The sequence below is a fragment of the Gossypium hirsutum genome, chromosome A12 (genome assembly GCF_007990345.1).
Source record: "Gossypium hirsutum isolate 1008001.06 chromosome A12, Gossypium_hirsutum_v2.1, whole genome shotgun sequence".
Lineage (NCBI taxonomy): Eukaryota > Viridiplantae > Streptophyta > Magnoliopsida > Malvales > Malvaceae > Gossypium > Gossypium hirsutum.
Window position 1 is genome coordinate 84694536 of NC_053435.1, and position 24841 is coordinate 84719376.

General features: G+C 33.6%; 3 protein-coding genes and 1 pseudogene across 6 annotated transcripts; 2 read left to right on the top strand and 2 right to left on the bottom strand.

Annotated features, from left to right (window-relative positions):
• The first annotated feature begins 1538 nt into the window (after positions 1-1538).
• LOC107940563 (histone-lysine N-methyltransferase EZA1) lies at positions 1539-8846 on the top strand. 4 transcript variants are annotated; one of them, XM_016874009.2, is made up of 17 exons: positions 1539-1711; positions 2149-2250; positions 2464-2738; positions 3141-3302; positions 3847-3931; positions 4046-4192; positions 4321-4368; positions 4459-4530; positions 5043-5734; positions 6053-6203; positions 6781-7001; positions 7240-7371; positions 7441-7528; positions 7636-7683; positions 7795-7923; positions 8145-8222; positions 8297-8846. In XM_016874009.2, exons 1-17 carry the CDS (start codon positions 1673-1675, stop codon positions 8486-8488), a joined length of 2661 nt encoding a protein of 886 aa, XP_016729498.2. In that variant the 5' UTR covers positions 1539-1672; the 3' UTR covers positions 8489-8846. The 4 variants fall into 4 exon arrangements, with proteins under 4 accessions (XP_016729498.2, XP_040938854.1, XP_040938855.1 ...); XM_041082920.1 differs by having other exon boundaries at positions 1584-1711; positions 8288-8846; XM_041082921.1 differs by lacking the exons at positions 1539-1711; positions 2149-2250 and having other exon boundaries at positions 2468-2738; positions 3136-3302; positions 8288-8846.
• Positions 8847-10182: 1336 nt separating this feature from the next.
• On the bottom strand, positions 10183-12908 carry LOC107940571 (protein trichome birefringence-like 6). Its single transcript, XM_016874015.2, has 5 exons — positions 11873-12908; positions 11378-11570; positions 11093-11283; positions 10736-10894; positions 10183-10647 (listed from the first exon to the last, which is right to left on the bottom strand). The coding sequence occupies exons 1-5, from the start codon at positions 12577-12579 to the stop codon at positions 10308-10310; spliced, it is 1590 nt and encodes a 529-aa protein (XP_016729504.1). The 5' UTR covers positions 12580-12908; the 3' UTR covers positions 10183-10307.
• A 1625-nt stretch (positions 12909-14533) lies between these two features.
• Positions 14534-19668, bottom strand: LOC107940570 (probable glutamyl endopeptidase, chloroplastic; annotated as a pseudogene).
• Positions 19669-23587: 3919 nt separating this feature from the next.
• LOC107940561 (calvin cycle protein CP12-1, chloroplastic) lies at positions 23588-24293 on the top strand. Its single transcript, XM_016874007.2, has one exon. It carries the CDS (start codon positions 23778-23780, stop codon positions 24144-24146), a length of 369 nt encoding a protein of 122 aa, XP_016729496.1. The 5' UTR covers positions 23588-23777; the 3' UTR covers positions 24147-24293.
• Positions 24294-24841: the final 548 nt, after the last annotated feature.

The following is a 24841-nucleotide window of genomic DNA, read 5'->3' on the forward strand; positions in this document are numbered from 1 at the left end:
TTCTCTCCCAGGCGATAAGCTAAGCTGGTTATAGGGACTAACAACATCTCAACTACCAACTTTTCCGTTTGTAGTCGTTCCTGATACGACCTGTAAACTGACTCTTGCCAAATTTCTAACTGCAATAAACGTGTTATCAATTTAAAATTTCGACAGCCTTGCGATTTGAAAAGCCTAACTCGAATCAACGGCCTCAACCGCGTGGGTCATTTAAATCTGATCTCTATCTCCCTTGACAAAATCCAATTGGTTTTTTCTACCTAGACACGCCAATTTGTTCGCTGGAATTTGAACACAGTACGGTCGATTCAACTTCCCAACTGTAAGCAAAACAACTCCAACTCAACATGCACTTTTTGAATCGAAGATGAATCAACTTTAAGGGACGAATTTGTACTATCTCATATACTGGAGAGAAAGAAAATATTGTGATGAGAGATTTTTTTGAGTGAATTCGTATCTCACGATTATTTTATTGGAACAATTTTTGAGCTAAAGCTGAAAAAGGTTTAGTTAATTATGACATAATGAAAAGAAAAATAATTGAAATGACATAATGAAAAGTGGCGCAGGTAATGGAAAGAAAAAAAGAAAAGAAATTATTAAAGCCTAAAATCAAGTGTGTAATTAGGTGTAGTCACTAGGTATTTATATTAAAATTTAGTTAGATTTTTTTTTAATATTATTATTAAATAATCCTAAATATTATTAATAAATAATTTTAAATATTATCACTAAATAATTCAAAATTTAAAAATCAAATTTATATTAGATATTAAATTTAAACTAATTATAGAGTTATAATAATATAAAAAATCATTCAATCTTTATCCAATCACTTTTTAAAAAAAATCTTCAACCCTTCAATCTTTATCCAGTCATCTTTTTATATTCAATCTTTTAATCAAGCCCTCCTCTTTGCTTTTTGTTTTAATTTAGCCCTTTTCTGTAAGAGTTTGAATTCAGCAGACCAACTTCATTCCTGATAAGAAAAATCTAAATTTAATAGTATTTTATCTGATAATTAGCCAAGAATAAATATTTTAAAAATATGAATTTATTTTGCTATCATGCACTAACACATTAAAAAATACATTACAAAATATTTATATTAAAAACACTATTATAAATATAATAAATATTTTATTATATTAAAATATACAAATAAATATAATAAATGTTTTATTGTATTAAATATAAATTTTAAAATTTTATATTTTGGGTTGGATTATTTAGTTGAGTAAATTTTTTTTAATATTTTGAATAATAAATTTAATTATTATTAAGTTAGTGATTTAATAGAAGGCACCAAAATTTGTTTTCTTCCATACACTTGTTTCGTTAAAAAAACACACATTTCGTACAGACAGGTATGTAATTTGGGCCTTCACTTAAAGCCCATTGCGTAAGCCAGCTAAAATTTCTGAAGGCGAAATTTATATGTAACAAAATAAATATAAAAATGAGAAAGAAAAATAAATGCTTTGGGCCCGTGTGAAAAAACTAAAAAATTGAGTCCCCCAACAGTAAAGGCCACGTAACAACAGTTCAAACGTGTCAGGCCCTTTACTGTGCTTCTTTACTTTTTTTATTATTTTCTTCCAGATTCTTTTTCACTCTGGTTTTATGACTCGGAGTCGCAGAGAAAACAAAGCACCAAATTCAGCCAACAATGGTCTCTAAAGGGAGCGACTCTTCCACTAAATCTAAAGTTAGGATTTCTCTCCTTATCCTTTTGATCTTCAATTTTTCCCTTTTGATTTCTTCTTTTTGTATTCAATCTTTATTACTAATCGTAAAAAAGTAGTTATCAGTCGCTTAAATTCACTGTATCATTTAAACATAAAATTTAAAATGATTTTTCAAAATATTATTTTGATTTTTAGTTTGTAATTGATCACATAGACTTGAAATTCCACTGAATATTATTCGCCAATGGTTTTGTGTGGAGGCTGAGGTTTCTCTCAATTCCATCGCCGTTCACTGCAGCTTATACTCTGTTTGGCTGCTAATGAATTATTTAGAAACAGAAAACGGAAAGGAAAAAAAATGGAATTGAGTTTTCTTTTTTCTTTTTTTTTTAAAAAATCCGTTTTAGCTTAATTATCAATGTCTTGATTTTATTGCTATTATTTGTTGATATGGCAGAAATCACTTGGAGACTGCTCTAGTGGTGGAGTAGGAAACTTGACACATAAGTTAAATCAGCTTAAAAGGCAAATTCAAGCGGAGAGAATTGCTTCGATTAAGGTAGATTAGTTATGTTAGTCGCTTATGAATTTCACTTTTTAAATTATTGCTACATTATTTATTTGTCCTTGAATTTCACTAGCGTCGTCAATTCAGTGTGAATTTGATAAGAAACTATTACTACTGTATTCAGCTTGTCTAAATTGAATTGATTTGCGCTCCAACCTGCTAGAGATGCAAATAAATTATATTTATATTGGGTGGTGTGCACAGGAAAAAGTCGAGAAGAACAGAAAGAAGCTCGAGAGTCATATTTCAGAGATTTTGTCAGCTACATCAAGTAGAAGCGTTCTGTGTGTGGAGGAGAATGGATTTGGTAAAATGCTTTCTTCAAGAATCCTAATTCCTCTATTTAAGTATGCTGGATTTGCGCAAGGGTCAGGAGATAGAGACTATTCTAATGGTCACGAAGTTGTATCTTCAACAAGTGTCAAGCTTCCGAACGTTGAAAAGTTGCCACCATATACGACATGGATTTTTCTGGACAAGTAAGTTGGATTAATTTATTAGTTTGCCTAATTTTGAGTATTCTATTCTGTCTGTTTAGGTACACAATACTTCTGCTTTGAATCAGTATGCCACTAGAGACTTAAGCCATTAAGTCATGGGTTAGCCGTGCTACTTAAGTCATCTCCGGTGAGGGTTATAATTTGGGGGGGGATTTCATGAAAGGGCTTGATAACATGTTGAACACCAAGATTAAGCCATTTGGAAAAATTAGCCATGTTATTAAGCCCTCAAGGTTTTGTTACTGATATTTAGTTCGAAGTTGGAGATTTCAGCAGCACAAGCATCCACACATGAATCTACCATTGTTCCTCGGGTCATCTTGTTTCCCATGAGATTTTATTTTTGCTTGTCTTATCTTAAATATGCATCATTCAGCACAGAAATCAGAGAATGGCTGAAGACCAATCTGTTGTGGGGAGGAGACGTATATACTATGACCAACATGGCAGTGAAGCTTTAATCTGTAGTGACAGCGAGGAAGATATTGCGGAGCCTGAGGAAGAAAAACATGAATTTTCTGAGGTTGAAGACCGCATTTTGTGGTAAGTAAAACCAGATGCAACCTCCATTAATCAAAAAAGAGGAGTTATTCATTTCTTTTAAAGAGAAACATCATATACATATACACATACATATATATGATTCTCTTGGGGAAAAAAGGAAGTGCAAAGTTGCACCCGGACAGCTGAACTTCCTGTGCCTTCTTATTATTATACCGGTCTGAAGTTAACATCATCTACAGAAATGCAAGTGGTAGACATTGTTGATAATCTTTCAGCAATGTGGCATAGGACCTGTAACTGATTTAGTGCATGGTGAGATGGGGTTAGACTGTTGTAAAACCAATATGGCGAAAGTGTGCAGGTTCTGCTGCTGTTTTCTTTTTGTACTATTAGACTCTTCATACTGGCATTTATTTCAGTATATTAAGTAACTGGTGGGATTTAGTGCAGAAATTACAGTGTCACCATAAGAGAAGTTTATTTGGATTTTACTGAACTGTGGATAAGATCTTTTCTATTGCACTTTATGGGGGAAAAATAAAAAAGCTCAATCATTTTAGATTAACAATGTTGAGTTTGGCAGGAACGTCTGTCAGGAGTATGGTCTAGGTGAGGAAACATTGGCTGCTGTCAGCCAATTTATTGGAGTCACCGGCTCTGAAATCCAGGTATCCTGCTATAACTATGGCTCATGGTTGTCTTGCTTTGGATGTTGTTTGGTTTCTTTAATCCTTCCAAATATTTAATATTTATCAGTAACTGTTTTCTTATGAGATTTGCAGGAACGGCATGGCATGCTCAGAGAAAAATACAGTGACCAGAACATTAAAGATTCTGAGGATTGTAGATCTGAGAAGGGCATATCTTTGGACAAGAGCCTCAGTGCTGCCTTAGATTCTTTTGATAACCTCTTTTGCCGCCGTTGCTTGGTGCTTAGTCTCTAACCATCACTCTTAATGTTATTTGTTAAAGAGAAGCATGGACATGTAGATATCATAGGCAGTCTTTTGACATTTTTTAACTCCCTGTGCTGATATATTTTGTATCTGCATGACAGTTATTTGACTGCCGTCTTCATGGCTGTTCTCAAACTCTAATTAATCCTGTAAGCAATGTGTTTCTTGTCTGTCAAAGTTTCAATTTAATGTGAGTTTGACTCATTAGTTTATCTGCTTTGGTATCTATTGCTTGACAGAGTGAAAAGCAGCCATATTGGTCTGAATATGAAGATGACAGAAAGCCTTGCAGTGATCAGTGTTACCTCCGGGTTTGGTTTTTATTATTCTTCTGTGCTAAAAACCTTGTATGATGTCTTATGAGTTGATACTGCAAAAACCATTCTTGTTGATAACTTCATGGACAAAAGTTCTCTCTTGTTCTCCTAATATTTGCATTCTTTCTTGTTCTCTGATGCTGCTCCTTGTCCTCAGCACCTGGGTTCTGATGCAAAAGATGTTTTGTCTACCTATTTTAACTAATAAGCCTCCTATTTTTGTGTTTATCTGCAGCTCATTCCATTGGTTTGTTGTCTAATTTGTTCTTACCAAACGAAGAGAAATAGATTGTTTTTGTGCTCGTATTCATATGTTGCTGAGACAAGTTTGGTTTGATGTGAATTTGAACTTGTTCAGTGGAGTACCTTTTAGTTTCTTTTCAAGTATTTAGTTATCATCATATTCCATATTTAAATATTCCATATTTAATTTTAGTTATCATCAAGATTTTTTATATTTGTCGGGAAAGAAAAATGTTTTGTGATTTCTACATCAATTCATGCAGTTAAGAGCTGTCAAAGATGTGGCAGAAGGTTCTGGTGTCAATGCATTGCATGGAATGAAAACAACTTTAGAAGAAAAAGACAAGGTTGCATCGTCTGATGCCAAAGAGCAAAAGACTAATGTTGATGCAGATCTCATGCAAGATGAAAGTGGCATCTCTGAAGAAGAAGGGCCTGTTACTTTAGAAGGAATTAATGATTCAGAAGGTGCTGGTAAAGCTCTAACTTCGGTGATGTCTTCCATACCAATAGATAACCATGAAAATTCTGGAAAGCGGAAGGCCTCCCAAGAAAGCTATAGGCCATTAGATGACCTGCTACACTGCTCTGATAGCAGACAGGATTCTTCATGTAAGAAACAAAAGACATTATTGGTTTTGGATGTAGCCACAGAGTCTTCTGAAGCTATACCAAGTCATGCCAGTGCTCAAAGTAGTAGAAGTAGAAACTATCAAGTTTGTACTCTTCAAGAAAATGAAACTCAAATTACAGCCAAAAACAACCAAAATGAATCTGGTGAACGGGGGTTGGAAACTTCCACCTGTTCTGCTAGTGCTTCCAAGACCAAGGATAATACAAGGAATGGAGCCAAAGATGTTTTAAAGGTGCCCGAATCGAAGTGGTCATCTTCTGAGTGGAAGCCTATTGAGAGAGAATTGTATTTGAAGGGAGTGGAGATATTTGGGAGAAACAGGTAGAAGGGATTAGAACTTGTCAGTCTAGCTTTGCATAAAATGCAAATATAAATATTTTCTTTTGCATTGGTTTCTGCATTTCTAAATATTGAATGGACTAAGCTCAGCAGTTTTTTTTTTACAAGACTAAAATGTGCAGAGCAAAAAACTCAATAGTTAAAATTGTGTAACATGCACGTATTTGTACGATTCAACTGCTTTACTCTCTTATCATGATGAACTTGTACATTTAGACAGTTGTGATTAGACGACTTTCTTCTCCCTTCTAGATAACAATATGTCCATCCTTCTACTAATGTGTGATCCATGCTTTACAGTTGCCTTATAGCCAGGAACTTACTCTCTGGTTTGAAAACTTGCCTAGAAGTATCGAGTTACATGTGTGATGGTGGATCTTCAACACTAAATAGGTCCATCATGACAAGTTCATTTTTGGAAGAAAATGGGAAATCTGAATCAGATTTTATGGTATGTACCCGAACCCTAATTTCTCTCTATTTCCTACCATATGGTATTTCTTTGATAAGGGGTGAAAAAGAAAAGGTTTCCAATTGCCAACCTGCATGGCTCTCCTGAGGCCATATTAATGACACTATCACCTTTATTAGCTACAATTGCAAGCATTCCTTTTAAGTTTAAATGCTTACCGATTCAAGAAATGTATAAGAATCCATAGATATAGAGTGGCATTACAATCTGCAATTAGAGTTATGTGGCCATTAAGGTTTGGCTATTTAGTTACACAGTGTTAAAGTAGGAAACCCAACCTGAAAGTTGTTGAATTCATCAAGCTTATATCTTTAGTGTCTGATTTCCATGAACAATGGTAAATTAGGAGCAAGCTGACTATGTTGCTCTGCATTCTGGTTTTCTTTTTACTTAATTTTGCAACTTCTAATATTGATTCATTATTAATTTATCTTGATCAGTTCATTATATAGCATTGTATTTTTTAGGGTGAATAATTGGTTCTCCATTGTAGACCTTTCTCTTTCCTGTTTGCATTGCATTATAATTACTTTTTCCTAATTAACATTCTTCTCAGGAGCAAGAGATGTCAGCAAGACCACGATTGCTTCGTAGAAAGGGTAGAACACGGAAACTTAAATATTCTTGGAAGTCAGCTGGCCATCCCTCAATTTGGAAAAGAATTGCAGATGGAAAAAATCAGTCTTGCAAGCAATATACTCCATGTGGATGCCAATCAATGTGTGGAAAGCAATGCCCTTGTCTGAACAATGGAACTTGCTGTGAGAAGTATTGTGGGTAAGTTAAGTTGTTTTAACATGCGAATGTGAAAAAATATATACTTAGATGGTATGGGTAAGCAAATCTATATCTCACTGAATCTGAAATATTTACATTTGACCCGCTGCTTTTGTTATGGATGAACCAGTTGTTTCAGTTTTGTTTTTGTTTTTGTTCTTTTTTTCCTGAACCAAAAATACCATGAGCCAATCAAGTCCAGAACATTCTTATAAATTCAAAGATTATTATCATTCAGATGCTCGAAGAGTTGCAAAAATCGGTTTAGGGGATGCCACTGTGCAAAAAGCCAATGCAGAAGCCGGCAGTGCCCATGTTTTGCTGCTGGGCGTGAATGTGACCCAGATGTTTGTAGGAATTGTTGGGTTAGGTAAAGTTTCATGATTTTATATAACATATTACTAACATGATCTGTTAGTAATATTTATACATTTTGCAGTTGTAGTGGGGATTCATTGGGTGAGCCACCGAAACGAGGAGATGGTCAGTGTGGAAATATGAGGCTTCTTCTAAGGCAACAGCAGAGAGTGAGCTACTTAGAATGTTTTAGTTGTAAAATTATAGTTTCGAAATGCTTTAAAACTGGAATTTTCTTTTTGCTCCTCATCTAATCTTTCATGTTTTTATTCTTCAGATACTCTTGGCAAAGTCTGATGTTGCCGGATGGGGAGCATTCCTAAAAGTAGGATACTACCCCCTTTTTTCCCAATGCAGACCTTTGGATAGTTAATTGTCTCTGTTTTCTTCAATTGTGTTTAAACTCTTTTCTGTGAACTTGATGATGTTGGTTCAGAATTCTGTCAACAAAAATGATTATCTTGGAGAATATACTGGTGAATTGATCTCCCACACAGAAGCAGACAAACGAGGGAAAATTTACGATCGTGCAAATTCATCTTTTCTTTTTGACTTGAATGATCAGGCAAGTGGCTTTCACATTTCACATTCAGCACTAAAATTCCCCTCTGTTAACAAAACTGCTCTTTTTTTTTTTAATCTAAGATTGCTGCGATGATCCTAATATCGGAAGTACCATGTTCACATTTCGGAGCTTAATTATATAATCCTAAATGTATTTATGTTAATAACTACATTACACCGGCATGTAGAATCTGATTGGAAGCTGCTGATTTGTCTTTGCAGTATGTCCTCGACGCTTACCGCAAAGGAGACAAATTGAAATTTGCAAACCACTCTTCTAACCCAAATTGCTATGCCAAGGTATACAACCGTCCACAATACATTTTAGGGACATTTCTTGTTGTTAGCTAAGCTAATTCCTTTAGCTTGCACAGGTAATCTTGGTAGCTGGGGATCATCGAGTAGGAATATTTGCCAAGGAACGAATCGAAGCTAGTGAAGAACTCTTTTATGATTACCGTTACGGTCCAGATCAAGCACCTGCATGGGCTAGGAAACCTGAGGGTTCCAAAAGAGATGAAACATCAGCCTCTCAAGGTAGAGCGAAGAAACACCAGTCTCATTAAAGCAACCATCGGCTAGACCTCTATATATCCTTCAGCTTCTTAGTATCATCACAAAAGGGGGAATTTCTTCGTAAGTAAAACATATGCAATATTGTGCCATTATGCGGTATATAGTTAGTTTCATTAAAGATATTAGGGTCAAGAAAATAAGATAGAAATAATTGCTTTGGCAAACAAACTAGGTGTTAGAAAGAAATAATTGCTTTGGCAAACAAACTAGGTGTATCTAACAATAAAATTATAGGAATTGGTGGTAGAAAAGCATGTTAATCTTATAGAAATAATAGAAAGTTTCAAAAATGTTGACCCTGTTACTATATTTTTATTGAATAAAGTTGCAGTACTAGGATTGTATTTAGTACTTTGATTCAAGTAATTGTGAAATCATTACCTGAAATATTTGCTTGAGTGGTTTGGGGATCTCTTCTTTTCTTTTAGCACTGCCTTTCGTTGCAATATGGAATTTGTTTTATTTTGGTTATTTTGTTTAGAGTAAATTATTCCGTAATTTAGAGTATCGGACCGTTAAAAAATAAAATCAAATATTAGTCCTTTTTTTCAGTGTATTTACAATTGACTCGCACTCTTAATCCTAGTGGAAGTAAATCAGCACCGTCAATTTGCATTATAAATAGGTTTGTTTCACCACAGACAGGATTGCTACTGTGATTTGAATCTTTTGGATTTTTGAGGTGAACACTCGGTGCTGGTCAAAAGTCGAGGTTTAAATTTTAGTATCTTTAAACACGACAAAAAAATAGATTTAATGATAAATTTGACTATATATTTTGTCAAAATAGTTTTAAATGTATTTTTGAGTTTTTTTTAGCCACCAATATTTGGTTTATTTTTTTCAATTTGTTTTCTAATAGATTCACTGAAAGTATCATTAAAAAATTATATATTACTTAGATAACACAATAAGATAATTAAATATGGAAAATAATGAAATAAATAATGCATTAAATTTAAAAACAACTCTTAATTTAAAAAAATAAGTATAATTATCTAAAAAAATTAACTCAGTAGAAAAATTTCTCAGTAAACAAATATATGGAAGATTGAAATATTGAATTTATTCATTAAATTTGTTAGAAAAAAATAAATTGAAAAAAAGAACAAAGGTTGATGGCAACAAAAGACTCAAAAATATAATTTGAGCTATCTTGACAAAACATGTAAATGTTAGTAGCTAAATCTATCTTTAAGCTTAAACAATAAAATATTATTTTTTCATGGTTATTTTACAACATGACAAATGAACATTTTAAAATGTTTACAATTGACATCGACATTATTATCAGAGGTCATGTGTTCAAGTATGCTGAAACACATTATTTTCCTAATTAAGAGCTTAGAAAGAGTTATGAGTAGTTTTAGTTATTATATCATAAAGAGCTTATATGATAAAAAAACTATAATAAAAGTAATTGTTTACAATTTTGTCAATTAAAATGTACAATTATTAAATCTCGATTTTTATAGTTAACTTGAAAGGATTAATTTGCTCTAAAAGGCTCTAAAAGGGCTTGTAAAATAAATTTTTTAAATTGCATTGCTAAGATAAAATATCAATTCGTTCTATTTAAAAAAAAAAAGTTCAACCTTTCAAAAGGACCAAACCCAAAGGTTGAGAGCAGTGTAAAATCACCAGAGCAAGGCTTAACACATTTTCAAAGAGGAATCAACAAAAATTAACCTCAGTTAAATATTCTCAAATCGCATTTGAAAAGATATCTCCTAAAATATTACATTTTGCATGATATTTCACAATATTACAAGGTAAAAATAATTAAAAGAATAATATGTGTTAAAAAGATCACAATCTAATTTTTGAGTGATACTTGGATTTTTCTTTGGATTGCAAATGGAAAAACAAAATTTCATTCCATGTATCTGGAACACCGGGAAGGCACCAATGGCTACAATCTTGAATGTTGGAAGAGTAACGAGTCCCTGGTTTTTTCCCGTATATTGACGGATGACCATCGATTCTATACGCAGATACACCGGTTACATTCAGTAACGTTACCGGAGTTTTCATCTGCAAAATGACCTCTTCCACAATTCTGTTCTTCTCAGGGTATTCCATGCCTGAAGTGTCATTAAGAGGCCAAGTAGCTTCCATACAATGGCCGCCTGAATTCCATAGTCCTCCCCTGTAACCGATAAAAGTAGATGTTATTTTCTTTGTTTTAGGTCGGCTGATCCAAGATGTTAAAGGGAAAGCGTAGAACAGCAGCAAACCTGAAATGGGACGGAGCCAAATTCCGAAAGAAAACTCGGGTTTTCCTCGGATTAATGTGTCTATCAACCCATCCTGCCCATGTCATCAAAGCTTTTCTAAAAGCTGTGGAAACATCAAGCTTGGGATGTACTTGGTTCCCTTCTTGATAATAGTTGATCCTAAAATATAAAAAAAAATACCCAATAGAAGGATATATAAATGTTTAGCTCACTATCACAACGATGTCATCCTAATTCTTACAAGGGAACTAAACATTCAGACAACCTTGTTTGAACTTCCCTAGCTTACAGTCAATGCAAGATTGAAAACCATACATGACAAGACTGGAAGAGCCACAGTTCGATAATGGAACTAACCCGGCTTTTGTTTTGAAATGAGACCACCAATGTGCAGTGTTGAAGACCACAATATCAGCTCCTTTCCATTTAGAAGAACCGTGATCGATGGCATCGATCCGTAAAGTCGGCCTCCGTTTTTGCCTTATTCTTGCCTTGCTTTCATGAACTAGAAAATGAGAAACATAGTATTCAATTGTACATTTGTAATCCTGCAAAGAAAAACAACCTCAATAATTCAACTATGCCTCAAATTTTCAAACATATGAACAAGTTCATTGAACTTTAAACAATCAATTAAATTACCACAAATTTGAAGCTATAATTCCCTTTCTCTTTGGTGATTCTTCTTCCATGAGTTTCATAGACCTTCTTAGGATCTTTTACAGCTGACATTAACATACAAAGCATGGATTCCCATTGGTTTCTATTAATTGAATCCCCCACAAAGACCAGTCTTTTCCCACTGATCAAATCCAGCATTTTTGCAGCATTGAACCTACATAAAAAAGAAGAAAGAAAGAGTCTTTGCTTGCATCAATTGCTAGATTCTTTGAGGAAGGTCGACCTTTAGGAGAAGTTTTCGAACTATCTTATGCCGGATAATCGGCCAAACCCCAACAATGTCAGGTATCTTTTTGGTGGGAACTTTATCTCCCGTGATCTACCGAAGCAAGCATACCTTATCTTCCATTGTTGGGGTCAGAACGGCATTAAATAATCGACACATTCAAAACTTCTCTTAAAGGAATCCACCTTCAACAATATCCAAGAAAGTATCAAGTAAATCAATCTTTTTACCTAGGAAAATCACAGTCTTGTGGTTGCCATTTCCACTTCATGTAATCCTTATCTTGCCTTCCATTGGTGCCACAATTAAAACCTTCATCAATGAAAGGACATGATCCATTTGTGTAGAGTGGATAGCTCTCATCGTAAACCCACTTCCCCTTCGTTACATCACAGCCATTCATCTTCTTCTCCTCCATTTTCCCATCACCTTGAGCTTTAAATTCATCAACTGAACTCACTTTTGTCATCTTCAGTTCTTTGTGTTCCTTTAGAAGCTCAAGTTTATCATCAACTTCAATGTCTTCTTCCATTGTAGGTGCAGGTGTATCCTCTTCAGCATCCTCAATTTCACCATCACCATCACCATCACCATCACCATCTTCTACAACTTCACCTTCACTTTCTTGTCTCTGGATCTGCTTAAAAACTGAAAATTTTACAGACCTAGATTCATTTTCAGGTTTCAAAAAATGGGTCGAATGGTTTACACTCTGTAAAGAACCATTGCTACTGAAACTACTTGAGCTCTCTATGGTTATGGGTTTATGATTAAAAAGTGGTTTATTGAACTGAAAATGGGTTTCTCGATGGATTGAAGGGTTAGATTTGATGACCCAAGTAAATAAAAGAACCAAGAAGATTAAAGAAGAAGAAATTGTGAAAGAAAACACTAAGAATCTAGTGGATTTCAATGAGAAACTTCTTTGTTTCTCCATCAATGGAAGCTTCACAAGTAAAAATGCTTCAAAAAAAAGGAAAAATAGTTTAAAAGAATAGTTTTTCAATGGGATTAGGTAGAGGAAACTTATCAGAGATGCATGTAAGCATGTTAATGAATAGATGAGGATAAAAGTACGAAATTATCAAAAGAAACGACTGTAAAATAATTGACCATTAGTGTTTTTAGTTTACCAAACACAAAAAATAATAATAATAATAATAATAACCAAATAGTTTAACAGGGAAAAAATATAGAAATCGAGAATTACTAGAATATGAACCACTTCTCCACACGACACGAGAGACATAGCTGGCGGCAACAATAAGCCATATATGAGATATATATATAGGGTTAATATAATGTTTAGCCCCTGAACTTCTCAATTAGGTCCGCTTTGATATTTATACTCCTTTTGGTTTACTTTTATATTTAAACTTGGTAATTAGTTCCTTGACCTTGGATTCTTAAAGATTTGAGGGTTCAACACTTTAAGATTGTGCCATGTTATCAAAGTTTTTAAATATAATTGATGTTCGAATTAGTTAGACCACTAGTTCACGATTCAACTGATCAATCCAGTTTTAGCCCATTCGATTGATTTCGAGTGGTTCGCTCAAAAGTCAATTCAACTTTTTGTCCAAAGTAGTATCCTAGTCGATTTCTGGTCCAATATGTTTGGCCGGTCCACTCCAACAATCGTACCTATCATCACTTGAAAATTAAAAAGAAATATATTTTTTAAAATTTTTAGGTAATAGGATGGCACAATCTCAAAGCGTCACGTTATCAGACATTTACATATACCAAACACAAGGACCAAAATTAAATATCAAAGTGAGCTAAAAAGAATATAAGTATCAAAATGAAGCTTAAGTACTAAAAGTTATACTAACCCTAGTGGTGGGCAATGTTGAATATATTAGGGAGGCTGTGCAATTAAAGTTAGATAAGACATATAGCAAAGCGATGTTGAATATATTTGACAAATCTGAATCCATCCTTAAATTTTGTCTATAGTGTTTTTAAGATTATTAAGCATTCTTTGCTTGTGTTTTAAGTCAAATAAAAAAAAGTGATGTTAAGTAATAATTATTTTATTATTTTTCATTAAGGAAAAAGAAATTTTATTTGTATATGATCCCTTCTGTGTCAAGGGATAAAGATATTTATTAAAAATTAATCAATAAATTTATTTGGAATGCACATGCCTAAACTTAGGGTCCTCTAAACCCTATGAAACCAAAAACAGAATATCATAAATTAAATTAATTAATTTTTTTTTGCCATAATTAATCAATCATTTAAGTGGAAAATTATTTCCAATAAATTAAGTGGATAATTTTCCGACCAATTACATGTGTCAAGCTGGTTTCAAGTTTAAATCATGTGATAATTTTGCAAGTTAAATCATCTCAAACAAAATTTTCAAAGTTTTGACTAAATAAATTTAAGTTAGGATAAATAATGTTAAAATCTAATCGAATTGACTAATTAAATTGATCATCAATGATCTAACTAGTCACATAAAACCAAATACAAACTAAATCATTAAAGCCAATAAAAAAACATTGATTTATGTGTAGTCCTGTTCAAGGGCCAAATGACTTGCCCAACCCAGCCTGACTTGAGTGACACTCTCAAATACGTTTCATAAAAATTATACATGCATACGAGATTTAGCTTTAAAATTTACATTATGCGAATGAAAATGTACCATTTCACAATTAAATGGGGATTTTTCACCTGGACCCGATTCAACCAGCCCAGCCCAAATTCAATTTACATAATAAAAAATAAATATTAAAAAATTTTACTTAATAAAAAATATATAAAATATCCACAAAAAATATTTTATTAATTTTAAAAAGTAAAACCCGCTTTTTGAAGGGGCTGAGCTTGAACAACGAACATATTGACCGTATTGCCCTAGCATTCAAATCTTTTGCAACTTAAACAATCAAATCCAGAGTTTAAAATAGAGTAATAAAAATATCATCGTATTTTGTCACAATTTGCTTCAGACCCCCCCAACAATCCCCAGTTTCTGAATTTCGAGTTTTCTCAACTATAAACTAATACATGACTAAACGTTTTCTCATAAACTTACAACTAGATAGCTGGCAATGACCGGAAAACGAGGGCCGTTTACGTTGATTTTAGATCACAGATCACATACCGTGGTGCCGGTGCATTAAGAATTCAAACCAAATGGCATTCTGGGGGTTTTGATATTATATGATGTCTGCAGCGATCATCTGGGATTATGAAAGTATGAACTGAAATTCGCAGCATTTGCTGTTTAGGTGCCACTCATCATGACTCCCCCTCGGGGGTTGAAGCTCAGTAATGTAATCTACAAAGTACAAACACATGATCCGCAACAGAAATTAAGTCAGTGAAACTGTTGCTCAATTAACTATAGCGAATATAAAGACTAGAAAGAACGGAGGTGTCAGTTAAATTACCACATTAATGACCTTGTCTTGGAATAGAACTGTCCACTTTCAATATCTTCAGCCAGCTCCGCACCACCACCTCCACTGGCGGCAACTGCTTTGTTTTCAATATCTGTAACTTCTTTGCCCTCTCCGTCTTTGTTCTTACCAATATCTGCACTCACTTCAGAAGTGTTTGACACACACTGCTTTTGAAGCCATCTATCAGTTTCCCAAAGGACATGCATGATGCTTTCTCAAGCAGAATAGCCATGGCTCTCAAAGGGTAGAATAACAAGGCGACAGAGAGCTCCATGACCCTTCAGGGCATTGAAGAAACGATCCGACTGCATCGTATGGATATGGCCAACAAGTAGGTAAGCAAACAAAGGAAGAGATTAATATCTAAAAAGAAATGGGTAACAGGTTCTGCTTTTCTATCAAGGAGACAGAGAGGGCTATCTAAAATAGCATAATTCGTACGAGGGTGTGGGAAGCCATGTACCTGCATGGTTAATGTTCCCGGGTTGTTGTCTTCTTCTCCATGGATAAGCAAGATAGGCTTCTTGATTCTGTTTGCAGACATGAATGGACTCATCTCTACATAAGTATTAGTTGCCTCCCAAAGTGTTCTATCCTCATTCTGCGCCAAAAAGAGGAAGGAAGCCATAAATCCACCAATGAGAAATGAAGAAAGAGAAGAAAGGACAGAAATGGGCATTGAATTAAATACATTCAAATGCTTGAGTTCACTACCTGAAAACCGAAAGGTGTAAGGGTTCTATTGTAAGCTCCAGACCGAGCAATGCCACAACAGAAAAGGTGAGGAGCATGTGCGAGAAGGTTTGCAGTCATAAATGCTCCATAGGAATGTCCTCCTACAGCGATTTTGTTAGGATGCGCTACCTAAACACATGCAGCATGAGAAAAGCTCAAGTCAGAACTTTATAACCGGTATGCTGCAACAGGATGATGATTTGTATGGGAATGAAAGATATACGCACTCCACGTCGGATAACTTCCTCAACAGCTGCCTCTGCACTTGCAACCAGTTGCTCTACATACCTACACAGATAATGATATGATGGGATAGGATATACATACACAGACATACACAAACATGTATATTAATCATGCAAGTAACCTTTACCTATCATTGGCTTCTTCATCCCCTTCGCCAATTATTGGGATCGTCGGCCCGGATAAGATAGCAAATCTACAAAGCGGAAATATGAGTCACCATAATTTAGTCTAGTGGCATCCAGCTGAAAAGGAAAAACCGGTGGAGAGGAAACTAAAAACACAAAAATGAGTATATAGCAAATATTGAAAGAATAGTTTCATGCCTTCTAGCAAGCCAAAGCAGAGCTGATGTTGGACCTATGCCTGCAAACTCATTAGGAGAACCACGAACCTGCCCAGCTGCATCTTTGCTTTTAAATTCCCCTGGGTAAGACCAAACCAAACATGGAAGAGGGCCGTCTTTTAATGGATCATAGCCTGGCGGCAAGTACAATGTTGCAGTAAGTCGAACCCCATCCTTCCTCTCATATCTAATCATCTCTTTCTGCAATGATGCCAACTGTGGATATGGATGACGGAAGTTTGTGATCTGACATAATTTCTTATCTGGCCAACTTTGGATGTAATATTGGGTATTCTCAGTTTTCGATTCTTTAGAAGTAAGAATCTTCAGGTCATTGATGTGTATATCCCCTTCTTTTTGATCTGACAGCAAAGCAACAACACTCTCATAATACTTTTCTTTGTCACTCTCCCATATTCGTTCTTTGCTGCTAGTATTTCTGGAAAATTTTTGCTTTTAGATTACAAAGGCACCAATAGACCCCACAACAAGAACACACACACACAAAAGAAAAAGGTTAATTCTTAAACACTTACATATCAAGCAAATCAAGGAAGGGGATGTCCCCCTCTGGTGTAGCACCATTTCCATTCAGCAAAAGATAAGTTGCGTTGTCATTTTCTTTCCTCAGTTTAGCTATCACATAACTCCCAGTAGAGGTTCTCCTCAGCACTGGAGAACCAGGATCAGAGTACACATCCTCAGATGACCTATCAAAGAGTATGCGTGGACTCACATCTTTTGATCCAGGAGATATAACCCAGGTTCTTGTTCGACGAGTCTTGTACCATGACTCGTACACGAGAGCCAATGAATCATCACACCAGGAAATACCTCTGTCAAAATGAAGAGTCACACAAATTAGAGAAACTGTGTACAACTCAATACTTAATAAGCCGATCAATCCCCTTGCTATAAACTATTGAGCAAAGACAATGCATAAATGGAAGTTAAGTCATATAGATGCATGCTAAGAAAAATCTTTATCCCAACATTTGCTGCAGGAACTCGAGGATCTCCATGTTAGGTAATGGAATGGCAGTCAAACATAGATTAGTAGGTAGCAATTCAGTTCAGAACATCCTTCTCCATCTACTACAAATCTTTAACTCAATTTTAGAATTCCTATACTCTGATGATATAGTTGACACCAGCAAGCAGTAACAAACAAAGTTCACATCTCCAAGGTTTTGTGACATCATTGCAAATACATAAGAAAGAAAGGCCAGCTACATTCATCGATTAAAATCAATATAAAGAAACCTACAAAGATAAATATAAGAAGTGAAACAAGTATACCTACCCATAGCGAAGATCAAGTTTGTGTAAGATTTCCGGCTCTTCACCTTCTTGTGGCTCGGCAGGCTGTGTATAAACTATATCACGTGGAGAAACTTCCACTTTTGCATCACCTCCATCTTGTGTCTCTGCCCTAAAAACTTCAGCAGAGTCAGGGAACTAAAATTACATAGAGAAACTTCATGATGAAACTATGACTTCATAAAATGCTTAAAAGTTATGACTTCATAAAATGCTTAAAAGTTTGACCATCAATAGTCCTATATAATTACATTCAATTTCATCTTAACAAATGCATAAGTGGGTAAAAAATACAGATACATATATACCAGTATAGAGTTGAAGGCTTATCTGCTCTCCAATTGAGTGACCTCATCCCACTTCGTACGCTATTGGATGCAATAGGGATATCCTCCGCAAGGGGCAAGTCGCAAAGTTCTCTAACAAAGTTCCCATCAGCTGTCCACAAATCCACCTTCTTGGGAAATCTTCCACATGGTACAATAAAAGAATACGGCCTATGAATTGAACTAATCAAAATGTACTTCTCATCGGGGGAAGGATCCAGAGATGTATAAACAGCCGGTGAACCAACCTCCTTCACCGTGCCATCCAAGGAAGCCAAAACGAGTTGAGAAGTGGCATAGTAATCAAATAAATCCTCATCGTACTCATCCTTCAGCAAATCCTGGAAAGTTCTAACTTGAACGATAGTTTTTTGCTCGTTGGATTGAATCTTCGGACCTGAAGGAACCAAAGGCTTCTTTGGTGGATCTCCACGAGACAAAGGAATGGTACAAACTAAGAGGGTAGAGTTATCCACCCAAACATAATTATCAAACACTGCATTCAGATAAATATCTGGAGACTGAAACAGTGGCCTAGCCATTCCAGTCTCGACATCGGCAACCCACACTCTAAGTTTACTTGAGCTACTCTCCTCTTCCTCAAAACGAACACTAAAGGTCAAATGTTTACCATCATTAGACCAAGTAACAAAATTAATCTTAACACCATCAGGCAATCCGCTAACCTCTGTTTCAGGTCCCAAAGAACCATCAGGCATCAGTGGATGAATCCCTATGCCAGTGTAAAAAGACATCCGGCTCCTGGTGTTACATTTCCCATCAATTCGAAGACCAGCAAGCTTTTCCTCAGGTCTCGCTAGTTCCGCCAATGGAGGCAAAGATCTGCTTCAAAAACAGAATTTTATCCCTTAATGGCGAAAACGACAGCGCGGGAAGCGGCGGAGCATCAACTATATCTCGAATCTCCAACGGCGGGACACGGTATTTAACTCCGATTACACTCTCTAAATCAAATTCAAAATTAAGTTAATATTTTTTTTCAAAGTTAATAACTTGGAACTGAAATTAAAAGTTCAAAATTCGGCACAAAAGAAACTAAAATCAAATTCAAATTTTGATAGTTAACTCCGATTGCAACACTCTCTAAATCAAATTCAAAATTAAATTAATTTTAAAAAAGATACTAACTTGGAACTGAAATTAAAAGTTCAAAATTCACCACAAAAGAAGCTAAATCAAATTCAAATTTTGATATTTTAACTCCGATTGCAACCCTTTATAAATCAAACATCAAAATTAAAACCTTTTAAGTATAACTAACTTAAAACTGAAATATAAAAAAAATCATTATTTTCAACACCAAAAAAAAAGAGTACCATCGTCATCTTCAGCGAAAGTAAGAGAAGCATTTGCGGAGCCATTGCCGGCAGTGGAGCCGTCTTCAGCAAGAGATGAGTTAACAGGGACGAGACGGTTGAAGCGGAAAGCAGACATGGCCGGTTTGAAGAGGTTTGTAGAATCAGTTCTGAGGTGGCGAAATGAGCGAAGGGTAGAAGAAGGGAATCGAGCGTTGCCGAGAGAAAAAGGATGGAGGAGACAGCAACAAGATGAAGAGAAATGGGAGAGCCGATGATGCACTTTGTAAAGTCGCATCATTTTTTATTTTGATGCGACTAAAATTGAAGTGATACAATTATATTATTTAAGAAAAAAGAATAAAAGAAAATAAAATAAAGTAGTAGCCCTAAAGGAATTTGTGGTTTCTTGAAGGGGTAAAGTAACCTTTAGTCCCTGAATTTGATATTTTTTCTCACTTTGATCCTTGAACTGTTTTTCTACGTTAATCTTAATATTTGAAAGTTTTCTCAATTTAATCTTTTAACTTAGATTCCATAATCTATGATGATACCACACTCTGAATTGCAACTTAAAGAACTTTTTAGAAAATCATAATTTCTTTTGTATTTTTTTAATTTATAAATAAATAATTATAATTTCTTCAATGTTGATTAGTTTATCCATGATTTCTTTTTTCCTTTCAAGGAGCTTGAAGCTACGCCGTCTTGATTGATAACAATATCGATGTCAACTCAATAATTATTATAATAAAAAACATAAAATACAATAAAAATAGAAAAAATCTAAAAATAAAAATTATTGTTTGATAAATAATAATTTAAGAATTTAATTATTTTTACATACGGTTTAACAATTTAAAATAAAAAATAACTCTAATTTTTTCTTTTATAAAAAAATTGAAAATATTTATTTTAATATTATATTACCTTATTAAAATTTTACATTTAAAGTTTAATTTTATTTAGAATAAGATAAAATATTTAAAAAATAAAGATTAAAAAGTAAAATAAATTTTTGAAGGACTAAACTTATATTCATACTCACTACTAACAACTACTTCATACATTACCCTTTTATTTATTGGGTTTTTTTCTTTCAAGTTTGGCATTGCAGTGGTTGTCATATTCTCTACGACGGTGTTGTAATGGTTGTCATATTCTCTACGAGGTAAATTTGACTCTCCCTAACTTGTACACGTGTCAACAAAACAAATGGCATCGACGCTTCCTTTGACTTCACCTAAGAAAGTGCCTTGCTTGACCACCCATCTTGACTAGAAAAGTATCAACCTTCCATGTTCAAGACCACCCACTTAACAAGCACTCTTGGTAAGACCTTCCACTCTTCTAAAATGAGACAAGCACTTGCATTTTAGTTGTGAACACTATTCAAGTGTGAACACACTCTTAAGGTAATAAGGACCCACTTGTGCATAACAATTTTGTATTAACTAAAGGCATAAAAAAATGAGTCCCACGGTGCACGTCCTTCACGTATTGTATGATGACAACCTTCTTCTAATAACCTACCACGTCATACTAGTAGATAAGAGAACCCCTTTTATAAATACCCCCTAACCATAAAGAACGGGTCGACCTTTGAGTCTTCAAAGTTACTCTGAGCAAATATCATCTCTTCCAGCAGTCGATCTGTCCTCTTATTCCTTTCTAGCTCTCTGCCTCTTTAAGTGAACTGGCTTCTTCGGCACTACCACATATTCCTTCCCACTCTCTTATTTTATTGTACATTGTATCAACAAATTTTAATATTTTAAGTTAAATTTTATTAAATAATAGATACTTATTTAATTTTTTGTTAATGCAATATATTAAATCATTTCAAATATGAAAAAGTATATAAACTTTTATCAAGTGGCGTCAAGGGAGTAGGTAAAAAGCCTTGGCCGTCTTAGTTTGGTAAAAATTTTCTATTAGTCCTCTAAATTTGTGAACTTATTAACTAATTAAATGGTAAAAGTATTACCCTCTGAATTTACAATTCAATATCGATCCTTGAATGAAAAATTTCTTACTTTACCCTTAATGGAATGTGTATATTTGATTGATTCATGAGTTAACGTGTAAGCTAACTATTTTAGATATATCCTCTAGAAATAGAAGAAGAAATGGATTTGCAAATGAATATTTTAAATTTAAAAATAATTATTTAAATGATCTTATTTATCTTTCTTTTCTTAATTGATCGAATGTTAATTTTGTTGGATTAAAATCTTTAATCGTGGATATATATGTATAATGTGATATAAAATTAAGTGACTAATTATGTTATAAGTGCCATAGGTATTAAAGTTTATGGAAATAATATGTAGGTATCATAAGTTGTATTTATAATTTGATGAGGGATCAAATTATAAATACTTAAAATTAATTTAATAATTAATTATTTAAAGAGGTAGTGATCCCCAAAGAATAGAATTATATAGCATATCATTTTCATCCGAATTATACAAAAGAGAAAAACTATTTAAAAAAAATTTAAAGGAATGGATGAATTTAGTTACATTTCTGCATATAATTTTATTCATAATTTGTTAACCTCAAATCTTCGAGCAGGAGTATTACATTTTTTCCAACAAATACCATTTATGTATTTTCAAATTTTTGGCTTTTCACTTTCGTACCGACCATTTGAGTTGTTGGATCCAGATAAGTGGTTTCCCAATATTTTTTTTAGGTTTTATTTTATTTTAATATTTTTTCTATTTTACAAATAAAATCATCTTGGTTGCTTGAAAAATTACATATTAAAATGTTAACACTCTCATGTCTTATCAAGGTTGTTTTTGCTTCTCATCTTTCCAGTAAATGATTATTGCATTTAAATATTAGTTGACTCATATTTTGGTATTTGAAAGTTATATTTGATCTTAACGTTTTTGGAGTAATAAAGAGATAAATTTATAGCTAAATTGAAATTTTAAATTAATATTTTAACAGCTTAACTTTTCTTTAAGGGCAAAATTGATCTTTTATAGAATAATACTTATGTTTTACTTGTTTTAACATTTTAACCAAACAAAATAATATATGTTTATTACGTGATTAGCGATTTACCTATCAAACGAGGTGTAAATGCTAAAAATTTAAATATTTAAAATTTAAGCTTTGAATTTAAGTTATAAAATATATTTTCTATATTACTTAAAATAAAATTAAAATTATTTTTTTCAAAAAAAACTATATTTCTCGCAGACTGCTAGCACTCAACCAGTAGTGACGACTGCTATCACGCATTTGCTATATTTCTCGCCGACCATTATAACGAAAAACAAAAATACGACAACATATCATTGTCTATGAAGTCACATATAGATCGGTGTGCTTGGTCGAGATATTATTTATGATGTTAAGCAGCTTACGCTTTTTATTGATATTTCAATCCTTCACGTACGTTTGTTATCACAGTTTATATTCGATGATGGTAGATATTCTTTCTAACAATATTATCGAATTTATTTTTTTAAAAATATAATATACTTTAGGTTAAATTATCAAAATAATTATTTTTGTTTTCCTTAAGTTATATTTTAGTCACTTATGTTTAAAATGTTACATTTTAATTACTTACGTTAACCTGTTGTAACATTTTAGTCATTGAACCGTTAATTACTGTAAACGGTGTAACGGTAAGTTGACATGGCACATTAAACCATCATTTCAAACAAAAAATTTAGGTTAAATTATATAATTGGTCTCTATATTTTTTCGTTTTGAGCAATTTTTTTCTTTTATGTTCTTGTAACTATTCTTCTTCTTTTTTTTTCCATTCTTTTCTGATTCTCTTTCTATTTTCCTCCCTTCTTCATCTCTTTTAACGTAAAAACAAATTAAATTGTTGAAAACGAAAAAAATATATGGACCAATTGTATAATTTAACCCAAATTTTTTATTTGAAATGATGATTTAACGTGCCACGTCAGTTTGCCGTTACACTATTAACGATAATTAATGCTTAGTGACTAAAATATTACAACACGATAATGTAAGTGACTAAAATGTAACAATACAAATATAAGTGACTAAAATATAACATGAAAAAAATAAAAATGACTATACCCCATATTTTATTATTACATTTAATACACATTATTTCTATCCGAATAATTGTCGACGTTTTGATGATAAAGTGTTGTAAGTAATGGAGAGTCGTAGATCACTAACATTCCTACACGAGTGGTTTATAAAGATATTCGAAACAAAACAAAATATTCCCATAAAATGTATAAAGAAAAACAAAAAGATATTCTCATAAAATATCTCCATTTTTCTCCATCTTATTGGTCCCAAAATGATAAGAAATTTGTGTTCATCAACCATTAGAAAAACCCTTATATTTTTCATCCCCGGTCTTAGCATAACCATTACATCATTTCCACTCATAATATCCAAACACAGTAACATTACCAATGGCAACCCTGTCTAGCGTGAACCTCGTAACCCCAAGAATCATAGCCAATGGACCAGACGTCCCAACCGTCAAGGTCCCATGCCTTAACCGGCCTTGGAAAAGGGTATCCCCAATGAAGCTGCGTGTCGGGCCTGTTAGAGCTGCACCGGATGGAATATCGGAGAAGGTGGAGAAAAGCATAAAAGAGGCACAAGAGATGTGTTCGGATGATCCGGCGAGTGGCGAGTGTGTGGCGGCTTGGGACGAAGTGGAAGAGCTGAGTGCGGCGGCTAGCCACGCTAGGGACAAGAAGAAAGACGATGATCCTTTGGAGAATTACTGTAAAGACAACCCGGAGACGGATGAGTGTCGTACTTATGATAATTGAAAATGTTTGTTTTTTCTAGTTTCTTAGATTATAGTTGGATGTTAATCTGAAATATATTTTATTGTTGGTTTATATAGTTTGTTATAATGATGTAATCCTAAAATTATACACTCCTAGAAAAGAAAATGATATCAATTAATTTGGTAATTTGAAGTTTCTTTTTATGAATTATTAAGTAATGGGTTTTCTTTATAAGGGATATGTAATAACCCTAATTTGACCCTAATCGGGAAGTGGTTTCGGGACCACAAAATCGAGTCATGAAAATAATTAAATATTAAATTTCATGTCTATTATATGAGATAATGCATGTGTGAAAAATTGATGCAATGATTTTTATCATTTGAATGTGAAATCATTAAATAGGACTTAAGTTGGAAACTTAGAAAATGTGCTTGGTTAATTTTTTTTTAATGGCCAAACGTTATATGATTTAATAGATGAGGATTTGCATGTCAATTTTGCCATTTCCAAATTAGTGGCCGACCATGTTGATTTCTTGAGTTAAATATATGTATTTTATATATATACATTATTAAATGAAATGAATTTAAAACATGAAAACAAAATTAAATAAAAGGAAAAAGGGTGACAAAAAAAAACAATGTTTTCCATATTCCTTCTTCCATTGCCGTAAGTGAAAGAAAGGTTGAAGCTAAGCATTCGGTCCTTAGATATCTTGAATTAAGGTATGT